The sequence below is a fragment of the Syngnathus scovelli genome, chromosome 4 (assembly GCF_024217435.2).
Source record: "Syngnathus scovelli strain Florida chromosome 4, RoL_Ssco_1.2, whole genome shotgun sequence".
NCBI classification, from domain to species: domain Eukaryota; kingdom Metazoa; phylum Chordata; class Actinopteri; order Syngnathiformes; family Syngnathidae; genus Syngnathus; species Syngnathus scovelli.
In genome coordinates this window covers 17,164,466-17,178,490 of record NC_090850.1, presented here as the reverse complement: position 1 = coordinate 17,178,490, position 14,025 = coordinate 17,164,466, and the positions used below count along the sequence as shown (strand labels likewise).

The 14,025-nt window shown below is 39.5% G+C and overlaps 1 protein-coding gene across 6 annotated transcripts in view; it reads right to left on the bottom strand.

Moving 5' to 3' along the window:
• Positions 1-14,025, bottom strand: part of ush2a (Usher syndrome 2A (autosomal recessive, mild)) — a 116,673-nt gene that overhangs the window by 69,611 nt on the left and 33,037 nt on the right. For all 6 annotated transcript variants that reach the window (XM_049719092.1, XM_049719089.2, XM_049719090.1 and 3 more), the window contains 10 exons: positions 13,168-13,274; positions 12,685-12,808; positions 7,401-7,531; positions 5,216-5,342; positions 4,478-4,579; positions 4,041-4,229; positions 3,683-3,813; positions 3,326-3,605; positions 2,536-2,760; positions 1,303-1,383 (listed from right to left, as the gene is read on the bottom strand). In XM_049719092.1, coding sequence (XP_049575049.1) covers positions 1,303-1,383; positions 2,536-2,760; positions 3,326-3,605; positions 3,683-3,813; positions 4,041-4,229; positions 4,478-4,579; positions 5,216-5,342; positions 7,401-7,531; positions 12,685-12,808; positions 13,168-13,274 — 1,497 coding nt within the window. The remainder of the gene's footprint in view (positions 1-1,302; positions 1,384-2,535; positions 2,761-3,325; positions 3,606-3,682; positions 3,814-4,040; positions 4,230-4,477; positions 4,580-5,215; positions 5,343-7,400; positions 7,532-12,684; positions 12,809-13,167; positions 13,275-14,025) is intronic.

The window sequence follows — 14,025 nt, the reverse complement described above, 5'->3', positions numbered from 1 at the left end:
TTTGATGTGCTGAAAAAATAAATAATATGGTTATATTTTTGGAGTAGCAAGAAAAAAAAATTTAAGGTAGCAAAAAAGTAAAAAGGGACAATCATTCCCGTTACTGACTGACCAATTTAAAAAATTACGTCTATTTATTGAGAAGAAAAAAAATAGAGAAATACACAGTGGTGAATATGGCATTAGTTAGTCAATCCTGTTCAAAATAAAGACCAAAAAAACATAAAAACAAGCCAAAACAACAGGTTGGAAGTACAAGAGGTTAAAGTAAAAGCCTCCCCCATCTTTACATGGTTTAATAGGCCCACTAAATCATGCCTGCTATTAGCATAAATAGTATTTATGAGAGTAGTAACTTTTTGAGCGCTGATTTAGTAGAGCCGCCCATTCATTCTGGGCTATATTTCACTGTAATCAACCTCCCTCCTTTTCAGCCGTACTCGCCTTCCCTTTCGGAACATGCCAGGAGGGCCGTCTACTGTCAAACCAGCCTCATCCTCTTCACTTCCTGTCTCCATCCATCTTTGCGTGTTTCTATACATCTGTCGCGAGTCGTCGCCTATTCTCATCCCGGACGATTTACAATGTGTTGACGAAACAACTTCAAGAGAATGCTAAACATTGTGTACAATTTTTATTTATTTTTTTAACACCACCAAGCAGCTCTTTTATCATTTCTGTCTGACATGCAATTCTTTAATGGAAAATACTTCCAGAATCACAAATTATTTTATGACCGAAGAGTAATTTCCTCTCGATGCCAATACTACTTCTCCACTTTCACTCCAGCCATGATTACTCAATCATTTTGCAGCTTTTTTCTCCATTTTCATTCTCGCTGTCCCTCCTCCATAAGCGCTCACCTTTGCCTCACAATCCTCCCGGCTCGCCTCTTCCCTGGCTTCTTAATGTATTTATTAGCACCTCCCCTCCATTCCTCTGTGTGGTCACAGCACAGCAGACCTACCAGTGTATCGTTCACTACTAATGAGCAGCTTTATATTACACAAGGGAGAAGTCGGGCCATTCTGGGTTAACAGCCTTTTACTGGGATGCCCTTTATAGTGGCTTTATCAATCTCTCATAGCGTCAGGCGTGTGTAATATCACTAGCTCGGGATGACTCTCACATACTGTACAAGATGTAGTAGGGTTTTTTTTTCCCGTCCAAAATCTCTTGAGAACATGCAACAGGTGGGAGTAGTTCCCGTTTGCCTTGAGTCATAGCAGGGCTTAAACAGTTTTGTAGGAGGATTTGTGAATGGAAACAAGGTCGTTAAATTAGATAACAATATTGTCTTACTTTTGCCGCAGCTGCGTCCTCTTTGCCAAGGCGAAGCTGTCCAGCCTCCTGCGCCCAGAGCTATGATCCTGTACAAGTATTCTTATGTATGTGTGAATGCACATGGCAGCAGGAGGTTAGAGAGAGAAGAAAGAAAAAAAAAAGGCATGACAAAGATTTTCGGTACAACACATTTTCGGTTTTTCATGAATGTAAAAACAGTACATATTAAGTTCTGGAATCCTATTCTATATGGGAGGGAAAATATTAAGCCCATGATCATAAGCGTATTCCATCATGTGTCAAATGTGACGGCGGCAGTGTGATGGCATCGGAATGTATGGATGCTAATTGAATGGGCTCACTGGTGTTTTATGGATGATGTGACAGCTAAATGACAAGATTAATTGAAATGTACATAGGACTTTACAAAACTGACCAAACTGAGCAAACATAACGAAAAGACTGAAGCTAAATATTTAACAATGAGGGAAGCCAATGCATATATACAAGGAATTTATTTATCTGATCATCGTATGAATAAAATATATTATTATTATTATTATTAAAAATATTGTCTGAATTTTATGTGTGTGTCCTTTGAAAACATATTTGTCATTCTGCTGACAGAAACCCTGCAAAGGTTTAGCAAGTTCCCTTTTGTGTCACTAAACATAATTCCGCGGCCTTCTTGGTGAGCTTCATATTCATTTCCCTTGACTTTGCCCCACACATTCGAATTTGCATTTTCAATTTTAAAACACAGCAAAGTAAAAAGTGCACTGCACCGCCTACAGCTCACGCAAGGTCAAATGTAATTTTGGAAAATGTACGTATGTGTGCGGGACTGTCTGTGAAAGCCACGTAAATCTCCGCTCTCAGTAATGTTTATGGACCAATGTCATGCTGAAAAAGCCTGATGTTCAGATGTTTTTTTTTCCCCCTCAGAGGACCAAGGGAGCCCAGCTAACCCATAAAGCTTCAGCATTTATCTGGAGTGGCTTGGTGCATACCTCGTATTCAGTTTATTTGTTTTGATGTAATACATGAATGAGATCAAACTTGCAGTTGTCAAAAGAGTTGGTGACCTTGAAATATGCATCACATGTTGGCTACAGAAATTCACATTCCACTGAGGAGATTCACCGGTAATTGCAGGCAAGTGTGACATCATACTTCTCAAATGCACTCATCTTATACAGTCTACGGGTCAGACGGAAAGAGTTGATGAAAAAGATGATTTGCAATTCTTACCAGTGAATGGCTGCAGACTGTAATCAAAGGCGTGTGTCTCTCTACCAGTGAAGGCCAACACTGAATCATTCCCCCTGCAGTTGTAACGACTTTCACTGTTAGGACAGCCGTCGAGGTAGATTCTAACGGAGCGTCCCGAGGCTACGGAGAGATTAACACTTTGACTGACAGGAGGGCTTGTTTTATCACTTTGAATGGTGAGGCCTCTTATGCAACCTCCAAAGCCTGTGAGGACGGACAGGGGAGAAAGGGAAATGGAGAGGAGAAGAGGATAGAAGAATGAAGTTTGTGTCTCAGTATTGCATCTTGTTCATCAAGTCCTGACTTCATTTAGTGTTGGTAAATGTGGGTTATCATAATAACGGCCTAGAACTTCACTGACTCACCTTGTTAATTTAGATGTATGCAGTTTAACACCACAATAATATTGTACATGAACAGTGATACGAGTTGCACGCATTCACTTTGTAACCAGACACATATTAAAAAATTATCTTATCAAGTTATTGCAAAAAAAAAAAAAAAAAGGAAAACATCCATCTGAACAACGGCTCATAAGTTCATAAGTTGGGTCATTGCATTGGTAAATTAATGCCTGTATGAGCATTATTATTTCATATTTTTGACACAACTCTTATTATTATTAAGTTTTACAGGTCTCCCTTATGCATCATGTGAGTCCACTTGTACAAGCAAAAAAAAAAAAAAATCATTGACAATTTAGAAAGAGACCCCAATATAATTAAATGAAATCAAATTTGGCTGATTCTTTTGGACATATATATCTCACCGTGTCTGTGACTGTGGATGTCCAGAGCCCTGTGTTTGAGTTGAGGGGGCACTCCACCCACGTATAACGGTGAGTTAACCTGCAGCCTCCCCGCCGTTCCCGCTTCCCTTGTCTCCTCTGCCCAGTCATCGACAACGGCAGAGATGAGCGAGCTGTGTTTCGCCAAGGAAAGCTGCTTCCAGTCTCCATCGCAGTAGCTAAGCCCCGCCCACATGCTAAGCTCGGTCACGTGACCTCCGGTGGAAAGAAGGAATGACAGGAGACCGCTCTTCAGCTCCACCTAAACGCATGCATCAACAGAACTATCACAATGTTGTCCATTGTATAACGATCTGCTCTTTTTTTTCAAAAACTTACCAGCATGTAGTCATCTGTCTTTGTGTTGTATGTAAAGAGCAAAAGTGCATTCAGTTGATCTGTTCTGAACTCCATTGAAATGTCAAAGTCCTTTCCTCCACCAAACACATCTTCATTTAACTCCAGGTAACCTAAACACAAAAGGGGAAGAGCATTGAAACATAAGTAGCTTCGCTAAGTAGTCAGCGAGGGAGCAGATCTAAAACTCGATGATGAATTACATGTGATTGATGATCCCCACTTAATATACTCCCGACTTGCAAATCTCAGCTTCCCCAAGCATTAAAATGACAAGTACAATAACATCACTCAAGCTAGAAATCTGTACCATTATCAACAACAATCAAGTTTGTCCTACCATGACCCAGAAAATGGGCTCCCTCCACAGTATGAATGGGGCATCCCTCCCAGCTTTCATAGGCTGACATTTTATTTGTGGCTTTTGTCCAGTCCAGAGATCTCCACTGCTCCGAGGGGCTGTCAGTCATCTTGAAACGTAGGTCTCTCAGGCAACCAGAGAAACCCTGTCGCATCAGCTGGGCAGACCCTGGTGGGCACAGACAAGAACAGAAAAAAAAACCCTCGAACCATCAGTCTTAAAAGGTTTTTACAACGTTGGTTCTATGCTTAAAATATGCATCCAGAGTGCAGACACAATTCAATTAAATTCTTGACCTTAGAATGACCAGATGTTTCCAAGGAGACAATTACATCAGAAAAAGCCTTTAGAATTATCCCCCCCAAAATGTCAGCTAATTTCATTCATATGTCAAGAGAGAATGGAGTTTGACTCACCTGAATCTTTTCGCTGCAGAGCAAACTCTTTTGGCAGGCCTCCAATGAACACTCCTGTATTCTCACCAATTATCGTGCTGCCACTGGAGGCTGAAGAACTACCTGGTAGAGCACATGTGTGAGGGTATACATATTTTGGGAAGAACTGAGGCGTGAGGGTAACAAATATAAAACGATTAACATGTTTTTTTAATTAACTGCATTGAAGGTATCACCAATGGAACAACGTATGGAAATCATCATCGATCATATAGTTTTCTCTTATGATAATGAGTTGATACATCATCATTAAATAACTATCACACTTTTACTGGGTTCCAAATACTTAGTGAAGATTGATATGCAATTGAGTTACTATGGAATTCTCCGCTCTAAATGTACTTTTAATTTCATTGATTAAAAGACATTTAAATGAAAGTGATAGCATGCTATACACTAACCAGCTGCTCTGGCATAGAAGGTACAGTAGGTGTGTGTTTGTGTGTGTGCGTGTGTGTGTGTGTGTGTGTGTATGTGTCTATGCGTGTGTGTTTTAAGCAGTAGTTTCCTCAAAGAGTATCTGGGATTAACCTGCTTAATACCTTAACAACTAGAAAGTGTACACACAATGAAGCAGACACACACAATTACTTCAACATCCCACACAATTTACATTAACAGACTTGCATGCGTGGACTCTCGCATTAACACTTCCACACCCACGCAAGCAGGCGATACATGTCGGTATGAATGTGCTACCTCTGTATTGATTGTTCACAACGATTGTTCCCACGGCCCCTCGCCTTGTTGCAATGATGTGGTGCCATTTTCCATCATTGTAGCGGCGTTCTCCGTCCCCTTGTGCGCTCACAGCCACGACTGAGCCCTACATTAAAAAATACAACATAATGTGGAATCCAATAAGAAGATGAAAAGTAAAAGGATTGTTTAGACACTTTGTTGGAGAAATCAGGAGCCAATCAGGAATCTCGCTGTTGGCTAGCTGCTTGGCTCATTAGCGACATACAGTTAGCAATACTTAAACGAGAGTTTTATTGAAATGGTGATTGTTGAGTGAATCAAAACTACAGACGGGACCAATCTAAGGTCTTCTATTTCTTGTGTATCCAGGCAATAGTACACGGCACTCGTTCCTGTAAAATCACCATAAGCACACTCCAGTGAGGCTGAAGACGAATGTCTCCATTAAGTCTGACATCATTGTTGTGATCAGCTTTTAGTAAGTTCCAGACAAGTAACGTAGTAAAACATGAGCACCAGATCAGTAAATGCTCACAAAAAGTCAGTGACAGCACAGAGGCCCACACAAACAGTGATGAAGATTTAATGATGGGATCAATAAATGTATGAATGCCAAAGTATATCAGCCTTTGGCATCTTTACAAGCAATGCTAGCTGGCTCTTCTTAACAAGACAGCGGGGCAAAAGGTGCTCTGCCTCATCCTCACTCTTTTAATGGGACACACAACCGGACCAAATTCATGCCAATTAAATACTCAACAAATGCTAAACAACTCACTGGTGGTGCCCTTGAGTAAGTCATTACGAGAATTAACTGCGCTACGGGCCGAGCTCTATGTGATTGATAGATTAAGGCCTAAAATATTAGAATGTGAAATCACAAAGCAGAAGGATCAATTGTTTAAAAATCACACCCAGTTTTAATCCACTGTTTGTACCATAATCAAAAACAGACAACAAATAACAGCTTAGAACATCAAAAGTCATCTTTTAAAAGACTTCTAAAGAAATCAATGAAAAAAAACCTGCAAACATGAAACACGTTGAAATTAGTGTTCTTTTGCTCACCAAAGCAGTCATTGCCATCTGTTGCGTTAATCTCTTGACAAATTTAGCACAGATTTTATTCAACATTTATCAGGACACTGTATTACTTTTCCTAAATTGTGTTGATGATACACGAGTTTTTTTCTCCTTACGATAAAAAATAAAGAGGGAGACAGCCAAAACACACTAAGCAGGCATTTCATATTTTGTAGTCCGCCATGTTTGTCATGTAGGCCCTTTGTAATCATATCACTTGCCTGCGTCATGCTAAATTACACACCGTGCACTAGTAATCCCATTAGCCTAGCGCAACAAGCTAATCGGGAAAAGTAATGGGCCAGGCTGGATGTATCTAGGGGAACACCAATAAACCGTGAGACTAGCCCGTTATTAATTATCCCAAACTAACCCGAAACAAAAGAGTCAGCTGAGTTGCTGCAAACACACACACACGCTTAATCATGCAGCAGCATATAACCAACACTTAAGGTTCAATTTGATTAAGACATTTGGATACGGATGAGGATGGCATATACTGAATGGGCTTGTATGCATGTTTTTTGTTTGAGAGCCTAATTAGATGGTCACCACATGGAAATACGTGCAATCATCTGCTATCATTGCTTTCATCATCCGAATCATTGACTCTTCAACCCCTCTACATGTGTCTGTAAGGATGGATAAGGGAAGAGAGGCTGCTGCTGTGTGTGTGTGTGTGTGTGTGTGTGTGTGTGTGTGTGTGTGTGTGCGCGCGCAAGGGTGCAAAGCTTAATTAGCTTGCAATTGGTATTCACGCGTGGTGACTGCAGGGAATGAGTTAATTGCAGTCCAATTCAAACGTTGACACACTTTTAAAGTTTTTTTCGCCCCCCCACTCTCGCTCCATCTCCCTGACAGAACGCAATGAGCGGGGCTACAGATCACATTTATAAGATGAGAGCAGGCGAGGGAAGAAAAGACAAAAAGAGACAGGGGAAGACTGAAGAGGAGGTGAATTAGAAAAAAAAAAGGTGTGCAAATATGTCAAGTGAGCAGAATTAGATTTGAAACGATGAAAAACTGGCTTAAATGAACACCAATACAAATATTATTATTACTTATGTGACTAATGGTGAAACATTTGGAATGTTCATACCTGAGGATCAAACAAAAAGTAGGGGCGTCCATTTTGAATCTGAATAGCCAGAAATTCTTCCTGATGTCCAGGAGACAGGGCACAGAGCAGCAAGCCATCTGGAGAGTGAGTCTTGAAACTCAATTCAACACCTGAAGAAAAGTAAAATGAGAGTTTTGTGATAAAAGGAAACAAAGACATTCATTTATATTTCTCGTTACATCTCCATCAAGTTCACGTTATCCCAATTACACCAAAGCTCTAAGCGGACTTCATTTTCTCTATAAGCCAACTGTCGAGGATAATCTTAGCACTAAGATACTTTGGGAAAACACGAAGCTCGGAGGACGAGCCTCAGAGGACGGACTTGATTCCTCTATTTTAACAGATCTCACTTGTAATCTCTTGCTTTTATCTATGAAACCAAAATCCTCCTAAGATATTTGGCTTTTCCTCCCCACCTCAAATGCATCACATTACTTTTCATCATCATCCTCTCCTTCACAGTGCTTGCGCAGAAAGTGAAACACAACAAGTTTGCTTTGGAACCAAACTGTTCTGAATTGTTTTCTCTCAATACTGTTTGTTGTTACCCCAACAAAAATTTTGGGTGATTTTGAATCCAGTACATGTCCAGTTCCACGCTAATGGCCAAAACCTACTCAAAAAAAGTCTTCTTCACACACAGGAATCTACCAGCATGCTGCGCTGTCATGTACCAAAAGATCCGAGATTGAATTTTAATCCTCGACTAGGTCCAAAGTTTCATGGGTGCGTCTACAAACGTGTGTGTGTTTCTCTCTGTAGGGAACGCAAGTGTGGGAAGAGCTCAAGAGTTAAATGCAAAATGTTCAGGGTTCAACACGAGCCGCTCTTAGCAAAATAATTAAGAGTGGATTCATTTAGCATGCAGCAAAGTCAAACAGTTACATGGACTAGTCAAGATGAGCGCAGATGAACAATTTCCAGACAGATTAGAACACTTTTCTGAAAAGGAACATTCTCTCACAGGCTGCAGCATTGTGTGGTTTTATAACATTGAAAAATGAAATTACCAACCAGTTACATGACACAATACGTCACTTAAAGATAAAAAAAAAAATGTTACTGACTGTGACTGATTTGTTTCTCTCTTGAATGTTTTATAAGCACATGTACGGTATATAGAGTGCACAACATGCATCGAAGACATAATCAAAAATTCCTTCCATTCAAACATGCGTTGTGTATGTACATCAAGTAAGCATGTCATTTACATTGCTGACCTTGTCAGTGCAAAGAAGAGTGAAGTCATGACAGATATCTGACATTACATTAGCCCCCTTTAACCTTCTCTTGGCTGACACTCTCCTGATCTCTTCCCCTTGCTTTTAACCTTCCCCCTTTTCTTCTTGACCTCTTTGGCATTACTCACTCCGTCTTCCATATATACGTACAGTATATTGATATATTTTTCCATTATTTGCATTTCATTTTTTATCAATGTACTATATAGTACCTGTATGTAAAGATAGTTGTTGTCTGAATTAAAGTGACACTAATACAGAATATATAATTTTCCAACTTTATTTTTGCAATGTCACTTAACGTGAAAATCTACTATTTTCTCTTGCAACTAATCGAGGATAGCCCCACTACCCCATCCCACCTTAAAAATGCTTATATAAATGAACTACAATACGGGCTGCGTCCACTGCACTACTTGTTGGAAAACTTTCTCTTTCTTCCAGATTAATAGGACAATCAATAGACCTCTGTAAGATAAATGCATGGTAATGTATAGCCCCAAAATATTTAGTGAGGAAATTGGGTAGTTCCTTGTTCCGCCCCCACAGTCTTTCACATTGTGCTAAGGAAATCAGTGGTCTTTGCACAACCTTGCCAACAAAAACTTCCTTTGCAGAGATATTGACAGAGTATTATTATTACAAATAATAAACAAACCAATTTGCCCTCACTCAAATTAAATATCATCCTTTATTGGCTTTTGTCATAACAATAAATCATTTTTTTTTTTTTTTTACGTTTTCAACTGATTGTGTTTATCTGCTTGGGAGGGACAGACTGTCAACACATGCTCAGGAAGGTCCAAGTGTACAGCGGCTAAGTAACACTCTGCTCGTGCTCAGCATTACTTCCCTGGGATTCCCCCCCAGGACTTGTGCTACTTCACACTGACAACCACTTTGGAGCCATCAACAAACAGACCTGAGCACGCATCATGACAGGCGCGACACACACAAACGCACGCACACACAAATCAGCTGAAGCGTTTTGGACAAGGATTCAGCTAATTGGAAAAGACTTATCAGAGTCTCGTCAAAAGTATCTGGGAGCGCTGCGTTTAAGGGTGCTTTCACACTTTTGTGTGTGCCTCATTTGGTAGAGGATGGCATTCAGTCACCGAAGGGTCACAAGTTGACTGTCCGCTGTTCAGGTGTCCTTGGGCAAGACACTGAACCCCCATTTTGATTTGCAAAGCACTTAGGACGGTATTTAAGTGCACTAGATTTAGCATTTTACCATTTATCTACCACATATAATTCACTTCCTTTGGTCGCAATTAAAAATCCATGTAAAGCAAAAGTGCATCACACCAAACCATACCGGACATACGTTTTTTTGTGTATTGTAAAAATAGTGATTCTGATTCAGTGACTGTGTTCACACATTACAAAATGAACCCCAAAAAAGATTTTTTTTTTTTTAATAGAGATCATCACAATATTTCCCTAATATTTCATGATCAACCTTAGATTTTAATATGTCGAACTCTTTCGATTCAGTTATTGAGTTGGTCCTATTGTTGCCCGTGTTGTTAAATATTTCTGCTCTCTCTGTCTCGGTAAACGGACGAGGTTGTGTGTAATCATCTAGCCAACATAACCTGAATAACTCCAGTCATGTTAGCTCTCTGCTGGCATTAATCAGAGCTTGGCGTATTAATGAGAGCGCGGCAGCTAGCTAATTACACCCATAGATTCTGCTGCAGCCCATTAAATATACAAATGACAGAATTAAAGAGCCCAGCCTCTTCTGATTAATCTTTAAATGGGGAAAAACTAATGATGTCTGTGCAAACTTTCCTTTCACACATTTCTCCCCTCTCCTCTCAACATCAATGCCTGGCAATCAATCATATTAATTAGGGAAAAATAATTTGTATCATTTAACATTTCCCTCTTTCCTGCTCAGTCACTCCAGTGGTGCTGCAAGAACGTACTGAATTAAACGTGACTGGAAACGAGCCAAGTCTATTTGTTCCAGCATCCACTCGTTCTTTTTTGGGGGGCGGGCCTAACCACTGTTTGTGATGTTTCATTTCTCTTCATTTAATGAAGGCTGAAGAAATACATCTGGATTAGTTGAAATATGAGGATGCATTAAAATCAGCCCCTTTCAGGCTCCAATACCAAAGAAATACAAATGAGGAGAGAGAACTGCATAATCTGTTTTAGAGCCGGTGTCCATTTAAATCCATTATTTCTTTCAGTGTAATGTATTCCACACATATTCCTTCAACGATAAAAGTCGGAAGTCACATCATGGGAATTTTATGTAGAGACGCATCATAGAAAAGATGAATGGACTAACATGCATTTATGGAAACAAGCACTTAGTGGGTATTCATATCAGTGCACTAATTGCATATACTTATAATCCTCTTTTAGCTAAAGTAAGATTCAGTGTGGTACATAGTAACCTTAAGTACCCCGGATTCGTTCGGGATTAAGAGATGTCGTTAATCACAATTGAAAAAATTTTTTTTTTATGGAAGTGTGCTGTCCAATCACAATAAAAGCAACCTACTTTGAACAAAAATAATCATTTGGAGGCCATAAGACAAGGTCAAAGGTCAGACATGGGCGTACAGATGTAAAGAGTGGATACTTAATATTTTTCAACAAAGATTTAGCATCCTTGTAAATGTACCTGTAATTGACAGATTTGGAAAGGCGATCAGAGACTATGAATAATATAAGAAAAAAATATTGCTGATTCAATAATATTAATAATAGCTCCAAGGTGCCTACCAAATGAGACGTGAATTTTGTATGTAGAAGCATTAAAAAAACGATCCAGTATAACGGAACCAAATGTGACAATTGTCGGAGCACAAAGTTGCTTGGTTTCCGCAAGGCATCAACGATTGACGACTCTCTCCTCTGTGATCAATTGACTCTCGAGGGGGCATTACACTGCATTACATTCATAATCCAATTTGGCTTTGATTTGTTCGCTGTTCCGTGCGCTTCGATGGGAATAATTGTCTGTAGATGATGCTATTAGTATTGATGGTTGGAAGAGGGTGATGGTTTGAGGACTGCTGACACATTGATGGTCTACAATAGATCCGGTCTGAAAGTGATTGTCTGATCCATTACCTTTTATGAAGAAGAAGATTGGAGTAGAAGAAAAGATTCCACTCAGAGAGAACAAGTTTTCTTTGTGATCAAGATGCATGGGTGGGACAAAATAAAAAAATAACATGGCCTTGAGTGTTCACTAGAAAAAGGCCGAAGGCCAATGACGGGGTATCCGTCCATCCTTGAATCGTATCACACATCAGGTATCGAGATACGTATTCAATTGTCTTTTATGAGAGATGTACACCAAATATATGTCAATGATTTTGATGTTGCTGATGATTTGTATTTGTTTTTAATTTAATCAACTTGGCTAGTTTGGGCTTTGAGTAGCTTCTACATGTTGCGACAGCTGTACCACATCGAACTGAATCGTAATCCCATTGTGACCAGTTGAGGAGTTATTGCATCGTGAAGCAATTGAGACAAGTTGGAATGATCACTCATTTTTCTCAAAGTCGATTACTTACATTTTGTCAAATACCCGTTCCTGCTTTAAAAATATGAAACACATACAATGAAGTTACGATACAAGCGGGGCAACGAACAAGCTTCGGATGGCAGAGAAGAGCTTTTGTTGCTCAAATCGCACTGATTAGTATCAGCAGTCATTAATTATGAGCGTCAGACTGGCTGATGTTCTCAGATGAAGCAGAACATGTTTGGCTGAGCAGCTCAACCCTCTAATGATGCTGGTAAACAGAAAGATAATTGTCCTTTAAGATGACTGCAGAAGTCATCCTAAAGAATTGTCACGAGAAGACTCCGTTAATGCAGAGTAATTAGTCATAAATAAAAACAATAAAATAAAAAAAATATAATTATGAAAATATAATTTAGTTGGTAGAGCTTGAGATTTAAAACACATCAAATTGTGTCACTGGAACCATGTTGTGTTTACTCAGCCCTCTTGCATGAATCAGAATGTGACTTCTTACCAGTGAAGTCGGTGTTCACAGGCAAGGTGTCACTAGGAAACTGGTAGTAACCACTGCCAGAGAACCTGGTGCCTCTGATGAAAGGACCTTGAGGGTTGGAAAGAGACACGTCTGTCCTCTCCACCTGGGAAAAAAAAGCATGACTGAATGACTACAAAACAATACTTCTACCGGAGAAACAATCTCCATTCCAGCCTATTAGACGTACATTTCAAATCGTCGTAATTGGCTCATGAATGACTGAGCCATCGGAAAAAAAGATGTGTTTCATGAGGCTGCTGTGATGGTGACCTTCGACGACCAAAGTTTGTGTTGACTAAGTGCGTGTTTGCACTGGATGGATTGAAAGCCACTGGAGACTCACCTGGAATGTCATGCTAGTTATAAAGACAAACACATTGTCCCTCTTGTTATGCACAACTCTTTCCCAGGATTATTCTGGGGTGCACATCTGCAAAAACCGACATTGACTTGTTTACATACCTGGTACATAGGGGGTGGTCCGTTGAGTTGAGCTGGGACATTCCAGTCTATCTCAATGGTACTTTCGTTGACTGAGAATAGTCGAGGTGCAGACAATCCTGTTGGAGCTGCAAAAGGGGGGAAAAATGCTCACTTTCCAATTGCTAGAACTAAACATGCTTATTTAATTGATTAAATAATATCTGCTGTTGAGTTAAAAAATAAATGCATGTTATGATATGAATGCCAATTACGCAACATATAGAATATTTTCATTCCTGGCTTTAGCACCGTGAGGGCTAAATTTTATAGTCAGAACGATATGGTACAAATACATAAATCAATATACTTTCAATCAAAACTGGTAAACTGTACTTCCTCGTTTTGAAAAAATTGTCAAAGTCCTTAATTGGACGTCACAAACACATTGGTTCCCCAGATGCCCGATCAGAATTATATATATTATATATATTTTGTAAGAAAATTTCATTATATCGTTATATTAAGACTTTTTATTAGTATGCTATACCTACAGATAAGCCTGATAAAAACTAGGTAGGTATTAGTAAAAGTTGATTGATTTACATAAAGTGTCCTGATTGTTATTTATAGTATACAATGATCTTGTTCCCTCCAGACCTCCAGTGTTTCTCAACATACAGTCTTAGCAAACGTCACAATTTCATTTAGCGGAGGGTCAATTTAATTCCCTTCCTTTAGATGTTGAATTAAATGTCTCTTTGAAACACACCGGGTGCTACCAGAACTGTGGCTTCAATATGTATTCTAAATAAATCACGCCGAGACCGGCTGCCATGTTGTGCAGTGATATATTTAAGAATGGAGAGCAGAAAGGGCCAGTGACGGAATCGTGTACGG